We start from the raw sequence: 18,744 nt of genomic DNA, 5'->3' as shown, positions 1-18,744 counted from the left end.
TAGCTTTTCCTGCTCTTGCAAAGCGTTTTGCTGACGAACGCGTTCGCGTTCTTGTTTCTCCGCCAATAGTTCTTCTTGTACCTTTTTTTCCTCTTCAATATGCAGCAACTGTAGCTGAACCCGCGCAGATCGAGAGCTATTACCAGATTTTCCCGACACCGATATGACCTCGCTAATAGTAGTCGACAACACACATTCCTTGCATTGCCACTTACGGTGCTTGATTGTTGCATCAACCTTTGCACATGAGTAATGGTACCAACGATTACATCTATCGCAAGCTACCATATCCTCCTCATGATCCGCAGCCGTGCATCCTGCACAATTGTACTGGGTTTGATCAACTTCGTCCGTGTTTGTAGCCATCGCAGATCGGTTTGCCTGTCACCGTCTCCTACAGCGTTTAGCAAGTCCGGATAAAATTCTTTAAAGAATGTTGCCACCGGCAAATAGGAAAAGTCACCGTTCTGTCAGCTAAATGGTTTATTCCATAACGAGCTTTAAAGCTGTAAATTTATATCTTTTAGTTTTAATGCGGAACACGTGTTATCAAAAAGGGCTTACAATTTTAGTGACTTTATTTGTCCTACGGTGCTCCTAACCTCACTTGCTAGGTCTGCCTACTCCGTGCAGCCGCGTATTAATAATGTTGGAACCTGGTCCGAATAACAAAATCTATACCTATAAAGAAGGATTTCTGTCTGTCTGTCTGTCTGTCTGTCTGTCCTGTGTTCCTTATAGAATCGAAAACTACTGAACCAATCGGCGTGAAAATTTGCATGTAGAGGTTTTTGGGGCCAGGAAAGGTTTTAGTGATGGTTAGAGACCCCTCCCCGCACTAAGAGGGGGGGCTCCCATACAAATGAAACACAAATTTCTGCATAACTCGAGAACTAATCAAGCAAATAGAACCAAATTTGGCATGTGGGTGTTTTCGGTGACAAGAATTTATTCTAGGGTAATTTGAGACCCCTTCCCTCTTTATAAGGGGAATTATAACTCCTCTCCCCTTTAAGAGGGGGGGTTTCCATACAAATTTCCTCATAACTCGAGAACTAATCAAGCAAATGGAACGAAATTTGGCATGTGAAAGTTTTCGAGGGCAAGAAAATTTTCTATGTTGAATTAGGACCCCTCCTCACTTTAAGAGGGGGGGCTCCTGTACAAATGAAATACCAATTTCCTCATAACTCGAGAACTAATCAAGCAAATGGAACCAAATTTGGCATGTGTGTGTTTTTGGAGACAAAATTTTTTTCTATGATGAATTGGGACCCCTCCCCACTTTAAGTGGGGGGGGGGGGGGGGGGGGGCTCCTATACAAACGAAATACAAATTTCCTCATAACTCGAGAACTAATCAAGCAAATGGAACCAAATTTGGCATGTGAAGGTTTTCGAGGGCAAGAAAATTTTCTACGGTGAATCAGGACCCCTCCCCACTCTAAGAGGGGGGGCTCCTGTACAAATGAAATACAAATTTCCTCCTAACTCGAGAACTAATCAAGCACATAGAACAACATTTGGCATGTGGGTGTTTTTTTTTGGTGACAAGAATTTATTCTATGGTGAATTGAGACTCCTCCCCTCTTTATAAGAGGAATTATAACTCCTCTCCCCTTTAAGAGGGGGGGCTTCCATACAAATTTCCTCATAACTAGAGAATTAATCAAGCAAATGCAACCAAATTTGGCATGTGAAGGTTTTCGAGAGCAAGAAAATGTTCTATGGTGAATTAGGACCCCTCCCCACTTTAATAGGAGGGGCTCCTGTACAAATGAAATACAAATTTCCTCATAACTCGAGAACTAATCAAGCGAATTGAACCAAATTTGGCATATGTGTGTTTTTGGAGACAATTTTTTTTTCAATGATGAATTGGGACCCCTCCCCACTTTGAGAGGGGGGGGTCCTATACAAACGAAATACAAATTTCCTTATAACTCGAGAACTAATCCAGCAAATGGAACCAAATTTGGCGTGTAGGTGTTTTTGGAGGCAAGAATTTTTTCTGTGATGAATTAGGACCTCTTCCCACTTTAGGAGGGGGGGCTCCAATACAAATGAAATACAAATTTCCCCATAACTCGAGAACTAATCAAGCAAATAGAACCAAATTCGGCATGTGGAGGTTTTTGGAGGCAAAAATATTTTCTACGGTGAATTAGGATCCTTCCACACTTCAAGAGGGGAGGCTTCTACACAAATGAAATACAAATTTCCTCATAATTCGAGAACTAATCAAGCAAATGGAACCATATTTGGCGTGTGGGTGTTTTTGGAGGCAACCATTTTTCCCATTATGAATTAGGACTTCTTACCTTTTTAGGAGGGGGGGGCTCCCATTCAAACGAAATACAAATTTGCTCATAACTTTAGAACTAATCAAGCAAATGGAACCAAATTTGGCATGTGAGAGTTTTAGATGGCAGAATTTTTTTTCTGTGGTGTATTACGACCCCTTTCCCTTTTAAGAGGGTGGGCTCCCATACAAATGAAATACAAATTTCTTTATAATTTGAGTACTAATCAAGCAAATGGAACCAAATTTAGCATGTAGGAGATTTTTCAGTCTTGAATTTATTTTATGATAGTTAGAGACCGACCTCTCACCCCTGTGGTAGGGAGATATGGACTCTCATACAAATAAAACAGAAATTTTTGCGAAACTCAAAAACTAATCCAACTCGAGAAATTCGAGACTCTTCCATAAAACATTAATCAATAACAAGACCACAAAAACTATCTATAGTAACACTAGATCATTCAGGACGAGCCGGTCGCGAGTGTTGCCGGTGACCCGCCGTCGGAAGCGCCGCCCACTGGGGGGCTTGCAAAACTCGAGATAGTGAGAAAGATCATCCGAGATTCATGATTTATGTACAACACAGGTTAATTTGTGGCAATACGAAGTTTGTCGGGTCAGCTAGTAAGTAATAATAGATACAAAATACCCTAAGCTACTCACGAAATTCGTTACTCTATTTTAATAATGTTGAAATTATAAGAAATTTAATTAGCACTTATCCAGAGATGACAATCTATTAACGGACTGAATGCAAATGATCTTGTCATTATGACTGTGTGCTGATCCCGGTCCCAGTTCTCATTTTACCAGCGTGCCCTTCGGTAACATACGACGCTAGCGTATTGGTCGTAACGCCTGCCGTAACACCCAGTGTAGAGCCATTGCCAGCGTTTCTCTTTTCGGTAAGGTACTTCGGATAGTTTCCCCCAATAACCAGTGAGCTTTACATAGGGTATGTTGCTACATCGTCGTAATTGCCTATTCCCGTCCTATCCAACACAAATTGAAAATATAATATAAATATAATTGAAAATATTGAAAATATAATAAAAAAATTAAAATATTTTATGACACACAATGCAAAACTAGTTATTCCCTAATATTTTAGTTAGTTGTCTTGATCAATCAAAGTGAGCTGAGATCTATTTAAATGCTTTTTATCTTTAAAGAAGTCCTACCAGCCAAATTTCCTACGTTTTTTCGTGCGACGAAGAAGACAAAGTCGACTAATCGTTTCAATTTCCGTCATTCATAAATGAAAATAACTCACGCAAGGCATTGTCGTTATTCTACAGCCAGGAAAACTTGCCTGACCTGCAGAAATTTTGTAGAATAACATTTGTCATGCCGTCCTACACAAATACATGCGCGTTAGCTTCGTAAACATTGTTGTGATTTTTAGTTCCGACGATGAAAAATTTTGATGGACGGATTTTCAAACGGTACGACGAATTTTAGAAATAAAGTTCAGTTGCGTAATTTCAATAATATGCTTTAAAAATCGCTTTTCAGTGATTTCAAAGTTCACGGATCGGAAGGTAAATGTGTTTTAGTCAAATCAGCACAAGAACTTTTGGAGTATTCATTAAATCCACTCAACAAATGATGAAAATTAGAATGGCTTTACTTAGTATGACGGGAATTAGAAAAAAACCCTACCTATCTGTTTCTGTTCTAATCAAATAGTTGATTTGCGTCTTTTAACCTATTGTGATAATCGTACAACTTTTTATAATTTTCTCGTGTCAATGAGTTGATGTTTTATTTCATGTTGTGTTTGTAGAGCTGAGCATTTTGTGTTGCATGTGATCCTCTTTAATAAGTCTTTAAATATAATTTGTCCGAACTTCGAAACAGTTTTTCTTTATATTTATTTTTATCTCATATTTATTTAGGAATCAGTTTTAATTTCTTTTTTTATTAAATTTCGTGTACAATATAATGAACAATTTATTTCATATGCTCGCCTTATGTTGGGCGCTATACATTTTGCGTAGTTTCCACCTATTTAGAGTCCCACGCATGGTTATTTTCTGCGTTTACCACACATGTTTGCAATTTAGCAATTTGAGCCATCAGTTTTTCGTTATTGCTTCCCCACTGCACCTCTCCTTGCTTGACAAGCATATTTTCAATGTATTTAGTAAGTACAGGATAATTATTATTAAAAACCGAATTTGCGTAGGACTCGTAAAATTGCGGTCAGGTGCAATATACGGCTGTACATTTAATTAATCATGAATTATAGTATACTCACAGACTAACAGACGTAACACTGAAGCCTCATTCCATCGTCAATAAAAACGATCATTTCAAATTTTCGCTTAAGCCAAGACTCAAACAACAGTTGCGACGCTAGAACGCCGCTCGCCTGCGCTAGCTCTGATGTCAGATAATATGCAAGTAAATTTATAGCATTGCTCTGGCGTAGCGCCAAGACCGCACCAGGTGATGCTAGTGTTATTTCCAAGTTTTAAGGGTGTCATTGAAACGATGTTTTGTTAAAAAATTGGTTCGAAGTGTTACGTCTGTTAGTTTGTGGTCTACTGCTCAGTGCATTAAACGTAATCTAACCCATAAGGGTTTCATAGGGTTAAGAGGCGCGAAACAGTAACAATGTTAATAAAACCTGAACGATATTTCTTGAGATCACTTAGTTTACGTCAGTTTTACAATAATTTGTTCTCACGGTAGGTAAAACTAAAGGAAGTAATATTAATTACACATATCTAAAACTAAAATAATCTTAAACTTAAACTTTTTGCGTGGAACAAGCAATTAAATATGCAGAGAGTGTCATTCTGATGCTTGAATCAAATCATCAGCGGTATTTCTTTGCGAAACTCATTGAACTTACACGAAATGCTCTGTAGGATACTTTGTTGTGTATGAAAAGCAGGTGGATTTTTGTTTTTTTTTAATTTTAATTCAGATTGATTGCTAATTGATCATTTCTAAATAATTTTCGAATTGGATGAACATATTCAGTGCATATTAAATATGTGAAATAAAGTAAAACAAACTGAATTATGTTACACCATCTACGATTGCTAATTACCATTAAACGATAGATGCGCTTAGCAAGCTATGTGAGCGTGGTAACGGTAATCACTGCAATTAAGCTCGCATTAATTTTCAAAGTCTAGTTCTTCTAATATACATCATAAGGGAGTAACCAATTACATCGATGCATCGTATCGGTGAGATGTACGATGTACGAGATGAGATGTATCGGTGAGAGGTGCTGGAAGAGCCAAATAAATCTCACGGGTCTCTATCGTAATGAGGCTGCTACGTTTGTTCGGGTGGAGTCCCGCAGTTACGAAGCATGTCACATCCCCCGTGCCGGGATTTCTCCCAAAGTGCCTGACTGTCACTAATACCGTTTCAGTTAATTTTATACACATTTCCCTAGACAATAACTTTGTTTACATCCATCCAATCACTGAAACGGAGTTCCATTATGAAAAAATAGTTTCCCACAATCATCCGAGCACCGTTCCACATGAACTGCACGATAGAACTTTTGTCTCAATTGTGCTGGCAAATGCCAAATTTTCTACGACGTTCCTTGACTTTTCATAAATAGCTCATCTGTTTAATACCTAAACATCACTGTATTGATTCAGTATCGGTATTAGCTTATCGAAAACCTGTGAACGGACGTTTTGTGAAAGAAGGAAATCCACATGATTGAATTTCTTGTCTGCAACGACATTTGCCGACACTAGGCGGGGCAACATCCTGGAAAATTGCTGCACGTCTCGGGGATGCACCATCCAATCGTTCAGTGCATAGAATATTATAACTGGAGCGAGCGATGAATTGAGATTATAGGTAGGAGGTTTCCAGTCACTGTAGGTTTGAAGGTTGCCTCGTTTGCCATAGTCGTACTGACGAAATAAGCCGCTGCGAGCAATCTGGATATAATGAATCAGCTGTTTGGTGGAGGCTCCGGCTGGAACATGGCCCAAGAATTTAAGTACCAATTTCTGACCATCGTTAAAGAAAATTAAAAGTTAGTGTTCGACCTCCCGATAGTGTATACTTTTTCGCACCTGATCGTACATCTCCGGATGTGGTCCGGCTATCATACCTACCAATTGGCTGCATGCATTGTTGGGCTCCTCCGGTGGACAAACGTGCTTTGCAACGCGGTATGTGTTTTCATTATAGGGTAATAATTCCACAATATTTAGGGCGCTCAAGATCTCTTCAAACTTGTCGGCTAAGCTTAGCATTACTCGCAGTATTGGACTGCGAACACGCTTGAGAACTACAGCAGGGGACAAGGCTGTCATGAGCGCTATTTTATCGTTGTAGTCCGATCGACTACCACTCATCGCAAAGTAGACAGTGCAGCCCTGCGAGTGTCCGATATAGTGAAGTTTCGACGCTTTTGTCGTATTCAAGATGTAATCAATCATCTTCGGTAGGTCATAATAACCGATCTCATGCCACGAGAAATCCCAATACTCCTTGGATCCCACTGCCATAGATGTATGATCTCTCGAGTAACGCGTTCCTCGAACGTTCGCCAACCAAACTTCGTAGCCATCGTCTGCCAATAGATAGGGTAAACTGATATTTGGACCACTAAGCACGAAAACAGCTGGGCTAGCAAACAAGCCATGCACCATGAGAACAGGTAATTTCGCCGTTTCGACGGGCTGTCTTGGAAAGATGCGAAACATTGTCAAAATATAACCGTCTTCTGTAATCACTACATGACTGTCCATTCTATACCCGTACTTACGGATTAGCTGTGGCTGTGAATGGGAATTGCACGATAAATGTTGGTGTCTCTACAAATGTGTCCTTGCCTCTCTACTCACAACTGTCAATTCTGCGTCATTATCAAGCACCGGTGGTAAGTCGTTTTCCTTTCGTACCATATCAAGATCTTCGTCCGGAGCCGGCGAACTGCTAACCCAAAACACACTATAAAAAAATATCCACCAACAGATAGCAGCCATTTCCTACTTCGTTGAACTTCAACCGGCAGCTGTAACGTTCTGATCAGAACTGAACGTAGCTAAATCATGCAATCAAGTTCATCAGGCTTATTACACGTGCACTCAGTGAGCGCAATGAATACAAACTTGTCGAGCTATAACCGACCAATCCCACGAGCGCCACCAGGGAGGATCTGAACACGTCACGATAACTAGCAATGACTACAACAGTCGCGTGTAGTCATGCGCCTATGTCGACTTGGCTGACCCCCAGAAAGCTTTGAGTAGCTAGAATTTTATCATACTAAACTAAATACATAGTAGATTATCTGCCGTCGCCCTCTCTATACTAGAAACTGACAATGTTTCCCTGTTGAATACAACAGATGCCGTTACTTTGTAACGCATATTGTACATATTGGAAACAGCCCAATTTTGTGCGACAATAAATTTACTCAGCGCAGCAAGATTATGCTCTCATGCATCTCAGTGTTTTTGTGTTTATCTCTAATCGCAATATAACATTTCACACCTGAACCGATAAATAGTTGGTAAACGTTGTTTTTATTTATCGCGTTCATGTTGCGAAATTTTATTTTTTCGAATTGAAATGTCGCAAACATATTCAGCTCCTGGCTTTCGTACGGTATAAAATCACTTCTCCGGGCTCACGGAAGAATGGTAGTAAGATGCTATGGAGAGGTATAGGAAAAGTTGGCTTTTTATCAAAATTAGGCAGAAGTTATGAAAATTAAGTATAAAGAGTAACTGAGCCACAATTAAAATGAGGTTAGTGATTGTTTTTCAGGTCGGTAAATATAAATAAGTGAGAAATTTTGATTTTAGGCCATTGCAAATTATTTTTAAAGTTTTTGTTTACCCCCAAACCCCCCCTGGGAGTTGGCTTGAAAAATCGTGGGGCAAAAAATAATTTGTATGATATACGTCAAATGTTTTTATAAAATCAATTGCCGGTTGGCTCTGCAGCCTAAAAAAACTCGAAAAATGAGTGTACGAGTGAAGTTAACGCTTCTAACACGAAACAGAAATTCGTACAATGGAATTTCCGAAAATCGGCAGAAATTTTTTTCTATCATTTTTGTCTTCCTTTTTGTAGGATTTTGCATGGAAAATGATAACATGTATGTGAAATAAAAGAATTGATTTGGTTTTCACGTTTAAAGGGTCTAGCAGGTTTTCTATACAAAAAATGCCCCCGAACCTAATTAAATTATATGATTTATTATCCGATGATTTCACCGATCGTGATCAATTTGAATACATTCACACTAATTAAATTATGCAATGACTCAAACAAAGTACTTGACCTGAGGAGCATTTTGGCAAATTTTCAGATCATTAGACGCCATCTTGAATCAGTAATGGCGGCTAGAGTGAATTTCATTTTTCGCAGTTTACTCCGAAAGCAATTATCATAAGAAATTGAAAAAAATCACAGATGTTATTCTCACTGCAGGACGCATTTCCATTGTTTTTTGGAAATTTTCCGATGCGAATATCACAGTGAAAAAAATCGAAAAAGTTTTCAAGAGCATTTTTTTCAGTGTTCCAAAGATGGCGCCGCTTATTTTTTTCTATCAAAAAATTGTTAAATCAAATGTATAAATAATAGGTTTTTTTAGATTTTTAGAAAATATGGATGGCGGTCAAATTTTATTTTGAAAAGTTCAATATTAAAATTGCTCTTATATGTAGTTCAGGAATACGTCAATAGGTTACTAAACCAACACACTGCTTACACTACTGGTAATTTATGATGACTGGCAGTGCTTTTGAAATAAGAATTGTGTTTGTATTTGAAATTTCATGTAATTCTTACAATTTCACAGTAAAAAAAATTAAAAAAATTATGCAAAAATATTAATGAACATTTCTTTCAGTGTTTCAAACATGGCGCCGCAGATTTTTTCATCAATAGATTACGAAATCGATTGTGAGAATTTTATATATTTTTCGATTTTTATTGTAAATAAATAATAAATTGAAAGATTATATATTCTAAACTGATAGCGAGCATGCGAGTACTGTAGTATATCAGTGTCCATTTGCAAATTCGCAATGTTTCTTAATGCTCTAATAACCATTTGAATGTAGTGCGAGTTGATTTCGGAATAAACTGCGAAAAATGAAATTCACTCTAGCCGCCATTACTGATTCAAGATGGCGTCAAATGATCTGAAAATTTGCCAAAATGCTCCTCAGGTCAAGTACTTTGTTTGAATCATTGCATAATTTAATTAGGTTCGGGGGCATTTTTTGTATGGAACACCGACTAAACCCGTAAAAACGCTTAAAACGCATTTTTGTTTGCTCGATTAAAAAACATTATACCATCTTATTTGTCAAAGAAAAAGTTATGAGAAATCAGGTGTATTTTCAGAAAAAATTACACCGAAAGAAAAACTTCGCAAAATCATGACAAAAATCATAAAATGTTAATTTTCTTAAAATATCTCTTCCTATTTGCCTTATTTTTTGTAATGTAGCTTAAATTATGCTCGAAAATTTGGTGAAGTACTTCTAATGGGCACTCGGATATTATATGAAATAATTTCAAGAATTGTAATTCTTTTTTTTGTAAAACTAACAACATGAAATTCTATACGCATCTATTTGAACTAAATGCTTATATAAACTGTTTTTAAAGCCCAGCCGTACTTAAGTTATTGCAAATGTAAAATCTAAAAATTATGCGTTGTGGTCAATTCACGCGAAGTTATCCGATAACCTTGTAATCGACCGTCACGGATTTGAACCAAATTTTGTCAGATTGTTCGTTTTAGATCAGAAAGCAAAAGTCCTACATCTGATGGTCGATTAGTCCTCCCACGATTAATGGTTTAATTGTGGTCCTGTTTTAAAAGAAAGAAAAGAAAGACCCGTTTTGTCAAACTTTTTTATTTTTTTTGCTTATAAGTATATCTGGAAATCTGGAGGTTTAGAAAGAAACTATTTTCACATTCCAATTTCAATCACTCCGATTAAAAACATTCGAGCGTTTTGAGCTGGAAATGTTCATACTACTTACATGCTACTATTTGAAGAGAAACTCCATTAAGACGGTGCTTAAAAATGGCATGCCAAGAGATGATAATTTTTTGAATTTCAAGCGCCGGTACGGTTTGTCTCTGAAGAAGCCACAGCTGATCCATTTTTGATCTCACATTGCAGATCGGACTCGATTATCCGGAAGAAAAAAAAAATTTGAAAATAGGTTTTTTGAAATGTATTTACGTTCAAAATGTGTTAAAGATTATAAAAAAAAAATTTTCTCGCCCGGATAATCGAGTCCGACCTGTACTTCGATTCGCTCCGACCTCCGAGGCGTTACCCGCAACCTCCCTTCCGAGCAGAGGTGGTATAAACCGCAGCGCAGACCAAAAGACACACATTCTTAAACAACACAACACTCGCCATGCGGTGTGTGTTCGCCCACAAATTCCCTTCAGTGTCTCTTTTGCTAAACACGCTCTTTCGTGTTTTACGCGCACCAGGAAAAGGCAGTCGCAAACGCAGAGTGATAAATTTGCTGCGTGCTTTACCACACCAAGAGCCGCACTCTGCGCGGCTGGATTGTACACCCTGCGCTGGGTCTGTTGAATTGGTGTGATTGAAAAAAACATTTTTACTGTTGCGTCGCCTGATCCGTACTAACTTAACATAGACCATATTAGTTGTTCAGTGCAGCGTGTATTTTCACTTTTAAAAGGGCAGAAAATTTGTAAATACAAAACAATTTTTTTGCGTTAATTCCGCACGGAGTGTGGCAAAGGGCAGCACCAAGTGCTGTTTGGATGGTCACTCGCTGGGCGATTTTCACCGAGTGCTGTCGTTCGCTCCCACTCCGCTTTCGCTCGTACGCTGTGTGCATATTAGCTGTAGAGGTGTGTTTCCGAATCGCTCTGTGCGACGAGGCATAATATTGGAACATTGGGCGCATAGTGTGAGCGAATGACAGCCCTGCTTCCGAGAGAATCTATAGGGGAAGGGCGGTAAAGACGGACACCTTAAGGTAAATATCTACTCAATATCTACTCAATTATAACTGTATTGATCGCAATTTTCATACAAACTGAACCTTTAAGTCTCTGTCTAATATAGTTAAAACGTGCTGTATGTATGTTTTTTTTAATATTATAAATATTATGTATAAATCTTCTGCGCATGGGCGGAAAAGACGGACACTTGATATGGGAAAGACGGACACTCGCAAAAAGGTGTCAGTCACGCGTCGTAAAATTATCTGTAGGTATTAAGAACCCCCTTCCCGATCCCCCCTTTGAGCGAGAAAATAAAATGGTTCCCTTCAATATTTTAGTTGGTGACGAATTAATCGTTTCTAAAAGTTGGCCCATTCCAACTGTTATATGACTGCCAATGGATATTTAGTGAAGGATCAAACTAACGCAATGTCGTCGGTTTAGCATGAATATGTTGTTTGCCAACGATTTACCAGCTATTTTCTACACACACAAAATTACATCGAAAACATCTACGCAGTTTTTCTTTGTTTTTCTCATAAATTGGACAGCTGCGCTGCTAAAAATCGGCAGTTTAAGTCAAAAGTGTTCATTCAGTCTATAGAAACATTTCCCATCATTGATTTGCTTCAAAAATTATTGTTTATGAAATATGACAAGTGTCCGTCTTTCCTGCAGTGTCCGTCTTTACCGCCCTTCCCCTAATATTGACGAAACAAGCTTTTGCTTGAAACAGTATTGCATTTTTAACTAAAGTTGTTTTAACCTTTAACATTTAACTGAATGGTTTAAACTATTTTGGTGATCTCGTTTCTATTGTATCGTTTTCATATCGTTTTTATTGAATAACATTATGAAAAATAGTCTCTAAACATTAAATCTAGGAGTGTATGGCCTTGAGATAATCTTCTTCATTTTCATCTCTAGAACTTTAATGTATCAGCCTCTCAACCTTCCACTTACTAAATTATGACCTAGTTTCTTAACAATTCTGAAGATTTGCAGACTTGTGGAACATATTACGCAAATATAGAAGCAAAATTAAAATATTTAACGCATGCCAGTTCAGTATTTCAACTTACCCCGCTACACGAGGTAAACACCGCACATAAACATCTAAAATTTCAATAATTAGTTTATTTAAAACAACTTTTATTATTTGTTATTTTTTATCGATAGTCATTGGACTAAGCTAGTAAATGGCATCAGCAGATTTGAAAATAATTATTTTATAGTTTTATTAGAGAACTTTTAAGACGAACCTTGAAAAAATCGTTTCAAATAGCCCCGGTGTACCTTACTCTAATCATTATACAATTTCAATGCAAATTTGACATGAAAACGATTTAATGTGAACTTCCTATTACGATCTTATGTTATCTAGGTTGTTTTCTTGTATGTTCGTAGTAATCAAGAGATAAGTAGGTTGCCTTGCTAGGGCAACGCTAGCGAGTCTCGTGATGCGCTGCCATCATAGTTTTAGTGTCGAGTGTCGTCAACGACATCGAGCTTCATCGACACCTTCAGCCGATCTCTGGGCGATTACCCACTACCTACTCAGACACGGCAAGCTTCGACTGACGTTTCCGTATAAAAAAGTCCAGTTTATTAAAAAATTTTGGTGAAGGAGGGGAAGAGCGGAAAGGAAAGGGGGGGGGGATATTGGTAGCTACGCTTAACAAGTAGTCATTTTGACTCCTACCTTTTGTCCAATGCTGGAAGGTGCATGAGTCGAACCAAGCTATAATCTGAGATTATAACCGGATTCGAACCCACAACACCCGCCAGGGCATGTGGTTCGCTGGTACTTGTACCTTTGAACCATGGAGGCGCTGGACAAAAAGAGACTGCAAAATCCACTTATCAAGATAGCCACGCGTTTGGTTGGATTATCGACACATATTGTGCCTCTTCCTACATCTATTGCAGATTACCACCGAGCAAGAAGTTTAAATCTAACTGGTTTTTACTGACAGGACGACGACACTATGCCGGCCCTTACGACTTGCAAGGTACTGCACGTGACGTTGTACGTCTATCAGCGTGTGCTAGCCGCGATTCTCGACGTGGGTTTTCGAGGGAAGGCCCCGTTCCTATGAAATAGACTAATCTCAAGTCCAGTTTAGCCAAGTACTTCTACATCGTTTAGCTGGTTACTCCGACCTCTCGGCCCAAGGTGCGCAGCGATGAGACCGCCTTGTAATCGATTTTCACCTTCAGCTGCTCCGTGCCGTTCAACGCTTTCGCCTTTCTTGTAAATGCTAGATTGGCTCCATTCAACAGGTACGAAGTGCTTCACCATGTCCAACTTCTTCGCTACGGGGTGAAGTTGGCTGTACGAACAAAGCATTGAGCGTAGTTGTTTAGCTGTTTTCGCTATGGCTGCTGCATGCAAATCAACTTGTAACGTGGTGTGAAAAATCGCTAAAATCAGTCATTTTTCAATGCATATGTTATTGTTATTTCAACGATGTAATGGTTGGACACACCATCATTTCTTTGGCTAGCTCAACTTTGAGAAGGCTACCGGCTGGTTACCTCTGCGCCGCAGGCCGAAGAATAATGCGTCTTGGCACAAAATGGAGGTTTTCGTAGTCGTCACCAGTCTCTAGGGCGGGGTGGCGAAACAGGAGTATTGTTTCGACTAGTCGTCTCCATTCTACACGATCTTGGGCCACTCGGCCAATTTCCCAGTCATCTCAAAAGTCGCAAATCACTTTCGACCTGGTCGGGCTCTCTAGCACGTTGAGTCCCCCTGTTTCTGGTGTTAGTGGAGCTGTTGAAGAGAACTGTTTTCGTGGCACTGTCGTCCGGCAGTTTTACGATGTGTCCGGCCTACCGTAGCCTACTGACTTTCGCCAGATGTACGGAATATCTCCAAGTAGTGCTTGTAGCTCGTGATTCATACGCCTCCGCCATTCTCCGCTTTCAATTTGTACTCCGCCAAAGATCGCCGGCAACACCTTTCGCTCGAACACGGCAAGCGCTCGAATATCCTTCGCGGGCAGCTCCACGACTTCATGCCCATAACCTACCTTCCTGCCTGATGAGGGTTTTTAAATATCGTCAGCTTCGTACAGCGGCGTATCCCTCTTGATCATAACATTTTGCGAAGGGCAAAGTATGGACATAGACATTGCTAGAAGAGGACCTACGAGCACTAGGAGTTTTCGAACGGCGCGTGCTAAGAACCATCTTTGGTGGCGTGCAAGAGAATGGTGTTTGGAGGCGAGGAATGAACCACGAGTTCACGCGTCTCTACGGCGAACGCAGTATTCATAAAGTGGTTAAAGCTGGATGGATACACTGGACAGGATATGTGGCAAAAATGCTGGACAACTATCTGATGAAATCTGGCGAGCACTGGGTGCTCGCGGAATTAAAGACTGTCATAAACTGAAGTAAATGGAGGAGTTATGCACGGAAAGAAATTTGATTCCGATGCCATGAATGGAATCATAAAATCATGAAATGTGTTACCAGAAATCCGTTGCCAGAAGGCCTTGACATAAGACGTAGGGCCAACTAAGGAAGGAAAGGAAAGTATGCCCGATTTCCCGACTGAATGCGCCACTGGATCCCCTTACTTGTGTTGTCCGCGGTCAGCAGCAATCGTAGATACACGAACTCATCAACCGCTTTCAGTTTGTCGCCATCCTGAACAAGATCTGATGTGATGTTTGTCATAATCTGTACAGATCGCGACAAAGTAGTTGTCGTTTGCATGAATCTGAATCTGATCGCTTCGATATTCTTGATCGCTAGAAGCGATTTTTTCTATCCCTGGCTGCGATAGCTGGAACAGACGAGCCGATCCCCCTTTTTATAGATGGGACAAACCACTCCTTCCATCCATTCCTCCGATAGCTTCTTCTCCTCCCAAATGTTGGAAATAACCCAGCGTAGAGCCGTTGCCAGCGTTTCTTTTTTCACTTGGGCTACTTGGGATATTTTCCCCCAATAACTAGCAAACTTTACATACCTATCTGTATCTGTTCTAATCAAATGGTTGCTTTGCGTCTTTTAACCTATTGCGATAATCGTACAACTTCGCATAATTTTCTCGTGTCAGTGAGTTAATGTTTTATTTCGTGTTGTGTTTGAGGAGCTGAGGATTTTGAGTTGCATAATAAGTCTTTAAATATAATTTGTTTGAACTTCGAAGCAGTGTTTACTATATATTTATTTTTATCTCACATATATTTAAGTACTAGTTTTAATTTTTATTTTTACTTAACTTCGTGTTCAATATAACAAATAATCTATCTCAAATGCTCACCCAACATAAAGCTATACGTTGATTTCATTATGAATTCTATTCTACTACTCGGTGCATTAAATGTAATATAATCCATAAGGGCGTCATAGAGTAAAGGGTGCGAAATGGTAACAATGTTCATAAAATTTGAACGATTTTTCTTGTGATTACTTAGTTTACGTCAGTTTTACAATAATATTCTTTACACATGTTCTCACAGTAGGTAAAACTAAAGGAATTAATATTATTTATACATATCATAAGCCAAGATCACCTTTTTGCGTGGAACAAGCAATGAGATATGCAGAGAGTGACATTCTGATCTTTGAATCAAATCATCATCGGTATTTCTTTGCAAAACTCATTGAGCTTACTCGAAAAGTTCTATATGACACTTTGTTGCATGAAAGACAGACGGATTTTTCGTTTTTTATTTTAATTCAGATTGATTGCTAATTGATCATTTCTAAATAATTTCCGAATTAGATAAACATATTCAGTACATATTAAATATGTGAAATAAATTAACACAAGCTGAATTATGTTACACCAACTACGACAGCTAATTACCATCAAATAATAGATGCACTTAGTAAGCTATGAGAGCGTGGTTACTGTTTAATCAATGCAATTAAGTTCGCATTAATTTGCAAAGTCTAATTCTCCTATACATCATAGGGAAGTATACAATTACATCGATGCATCGTACCGGTGAGATGAGAAGTGCTTCCAATTCCAGTGAGAGGTGCTGCAGGAAGAGCCGATCCAATCTCACGGGCCTCTATTGTAATGAGGCTGCTACGTTTGTTCAGATGGAGGTCCGCAGTTTTGAAGCACGTCACACCCCCGTGCCCGGATTTCTTCCCAAAGTGCCTGACTGTCACTAATACCGTTTCAGTCAATTTTATTCACATTTCCTTAGACAATTACTTCGTTTACTATAGGATGATCATTCCGATTTATTTCATCCAATCACGGAAACGGAGTTTCATTAGGAAAAAATAGTTTCCCACAATCATCCGAGCACCGTTTCGCATGATCTCACGATAGAACGTTTATCTCAAGTGTGCTGGCACATGCCAAATTTTCTACAACGTTTCGTGTCTTTTCATAAATAGCTCAACTGTTTAATACCTAAACATCACTGTATTGATTCAGTATTGGTATTAGTTTATCATATACCTGTGAACGGACGTTTTTTGCTAAAATGAAATCCAAGTGATTGAACTTCTTGTCCGCAACGACATTCGCCGACACTAGGCGGGGCAACATCCTGGAAAACTGCTGCACGTCTCGGGGGTGCACCATCCAATCGTTCAGTCCATAGAATATTACAACCGGAACGAGCGAGGAATTGAGATTATAAGCAGGAGGTTTCCAGTCACTGTAGGTTTGAAGATTGCCACGTTTACCATAGTCGTACTGACGAAATAAGCCGCTGCGAGCAACCTGGGTAAAATGGCTCAACTGTTTGGTGGAGGCTCCGGCTGGAGCATGGCCCATGTATTTAAGTCCCAATTTCTGACCATCGATAAAAAAAAGTCGAAAGTTAGTGTTCGACCTTCCGATAGTGTATACCTTTACGTACCTGATCGTACATCTCCGGATGAGGTCCTGCTATCTGACCTACCAATTGGCTGCATACATTGTTGGACTCCTCCGGTGGACAAACGTGCTTTGCAACGCGGTATGTGTTTTCATTATAGGGTAATAATTCCACAATATTTAGGGCGCTCAAGATCTCTTCAATCTTGTCGGCTAAACTTAGCATTACTCGCAGTATTGGACTGCGAACACGCTTGACAACAACAGCGGGGGCCATGGCTGTCATGAGCACTATTTTATCGTTGTAGTCCGATCGACTACCACTCATCGCAAAGTAGACAGTGCAGCCCTGCGAGTGTCCGACATAGTGAAGTTTCGACGCTTTTGTCGTATTTAAAATGTAATCAATCATCTTCGGTAGGTCATAATAACCAATTTCATGCCACGAGAAATCCCAATACTCTTTGGATTCCACTACCATCGATGTATGATTTCTTGAGTAACGCGTTCCTCGAACGTTCGCCAACCAAACTTCGTAACCATCGTCTGCCAATAGATAGGCTAAACTGGTGTTTGGTCCACTAATCACGAAATCAGCTGAGCTACCAAACAAGCCATGCACCATGAGAACAGGTAATTTCGCCGTTTCGACGGGCTGTCTCGGAAAGATGCGAAACATTGTCAAAATATAACCGTCTTCTGTGATCACTACATGACTTTCCATCCTATAGCCGTACTTACGGATTAGCTGTGGCTGTGAATAGGAATTGCACGATAAATGTTGGTGTCTCTACAAATGTGTCCTTGCCTCTTTACTCACAACTGTCAATTCTGCGTCATCATCGATCACCGGTGGTAAGTCGTTCTCCTTTCGTACCGTATCAAGATCTTCATCCGGAGCCGGCGAGCTGTCGGCGACCCAAAAAACACTAGAAAAAAATATCCACCAACAGATAGCAGCCATTTCCTATTTCGTTGCACTTCGACCGGCTGCTGTAACGTTCTGACCAGAACTGAGCCTAGCGTAACCGTGCAATCAAGTTCATCAGGCTTCATTACACGTGCACTCGACAAGCGCAATGAATACGAACCTGTCGACCTATAACCGATCCCACGAGTGCCACCAGGGAGGATCTGAACGCGTCACAACAACTAGCAATGACTACAACAGTCGCGTGTAGTCGCGCGCCTATGTCGACTTGTCTGGCCCCCAGAAAGCTTTGAGCAGCTAGAATTTTTTCATACTAAACCAGTTGCATAGCACCAGGAAGCTGCCGTTCAAGATGCAATAGTAGATTACCTTCCGTCGCCCTCCGCGCCCGCACAACGATACGACTCTTAACACGCAATCAACCGCAATATGGTTGACCCGGCCAGAGAAAGCAGCCGGAACGTGCATCGTAAATAAGTGGAGATGCTAGCTGCATTCTACACGTGGTACTCACTGCCAAAAGGAGACTACCCTGAACAAGTACACTGTACATTTGTGAACGACCAGTGGCAATAAATATGCATTGCACCGACGACGCGGGCGGAGATATAAAAGTGCATGTTGTGGGCATGATAATTAACGTTGGAAAAGATACATCCGATTTTTATTAGGGCACCGAATTTGTTTAACAACTTGGTATTTCCTTTTATGAATACAGGGATACCTCGATATAAGGCAAATTATAAT

The 18,744-nt window shown here is 39.8% G+C and overlaps 2 protein-coding genes across 2 annotated transcripts; both read right to left on the bottom strand.

The window, feature by feature from the left end:
- Positions 1–5,912: 5,912 nt before the first annotated feature.
- Positions 5,913–7,283, bottom strand: LOC128745579 (lipase 1-like). Its single transcript, XM_053842657.1, has 3 exons — positions 7,143–7,283; positions 6,366–7,076; positions 5,913–6,299 (listed from the first exon to the last, which is right to left on the bottom strand). The coding sequence occupies exons 1-3, from the start codon at positions 7,281–7,283 to the stop codon at positions 5,913–5,915; spliced, it is 1,239 nt and encodes a 412-aa protein (XP_053698632.1).
- Positions 7,284–16,655: 9,372 nt separating this feature from the next.
- LOC128745578 (lipase 1-like) lies at positions 16,656–18,030 on the bottom strand. The gene is made up of 3 exons (XM_053842655.1): positions 17,887–18,030; positions 17,110–17,820; positions 16,656–17,042 (listed from the first exon to the last, which is right to left on the bottom strand). The coding sequence occupies exons 1-3, from the start codon at positions 18,028–18,030 to the stop codon at positions 16,656–16,658; spliced, it is 1,242 nt and encodes a 413-aa protein (XP_053698630.1).
- Between the last annotated feature and the right edge of the window lie 714 nt (positions 18,031–18,744).

Source organism: Sabethes cyaneus, chromosome 1 (genome assembly GCF_943734655.1).
Source record: "Sabethes cyaneus chromosome 1, idSabCyanKW18_F2, whole genome shotgun sequence".
NCBI lineage: Eukaryota > Metazoa > Arthropoda > Insecta > Diptera > Culicidae > Sabethes > Sabethes cyaneus.
The sequence above is the reverse complement of the archived record's forward strand: the minus strand, read 5'-3'. Positions and strand labels throughout refer to the sequence as shown.

Bases quoted from the DNA above. Each gene is read 5' to 3' on its own strand.
- LOC128745579 (XM_053842657.1), bottom strand. From the start codon at position 7,283: ATGGCTGCTATCTGTTGGTGGATATTTTTTTATAGTGTGTTTTGGGTT. The intron at 7,077-7,142 runs GTGAGTAGAGAG...TCCCATTCACAG, and splicing joins ATGACGCAGAATTGACAGTT to CCACAGCTAATCCGTAAGTA. The intron at 6,300-6,365 runs GTGCGAAAAAGT...AACGATGGTCAG, and splicing joins ATCCGGAGATGTACGATCAG to AAATTGGTACTTAAATTCTT.
- LOC128745578 (XM_053842655.1), bottom strand. From the start codon at position 18,030: ATGGCTGCTATCTGTTGGTGGATATTTTTTTCTAGTGTTTTTTGGGTC. The intron at 17,821-17,886 runs GTGAGTAAAGAG...TCCTATTCACAG, and splicing joins ATGACGCAGAATTGACAGTT to CCACAGCTAATCCGTAAGTA. The intron at 17,043-17,109 runs GTACGTAAAGGT...ATCGATGGTCAG, and splicing joins ATCCGGAGATGTACGATCAG to AAATTGGGACTTAAATACAT.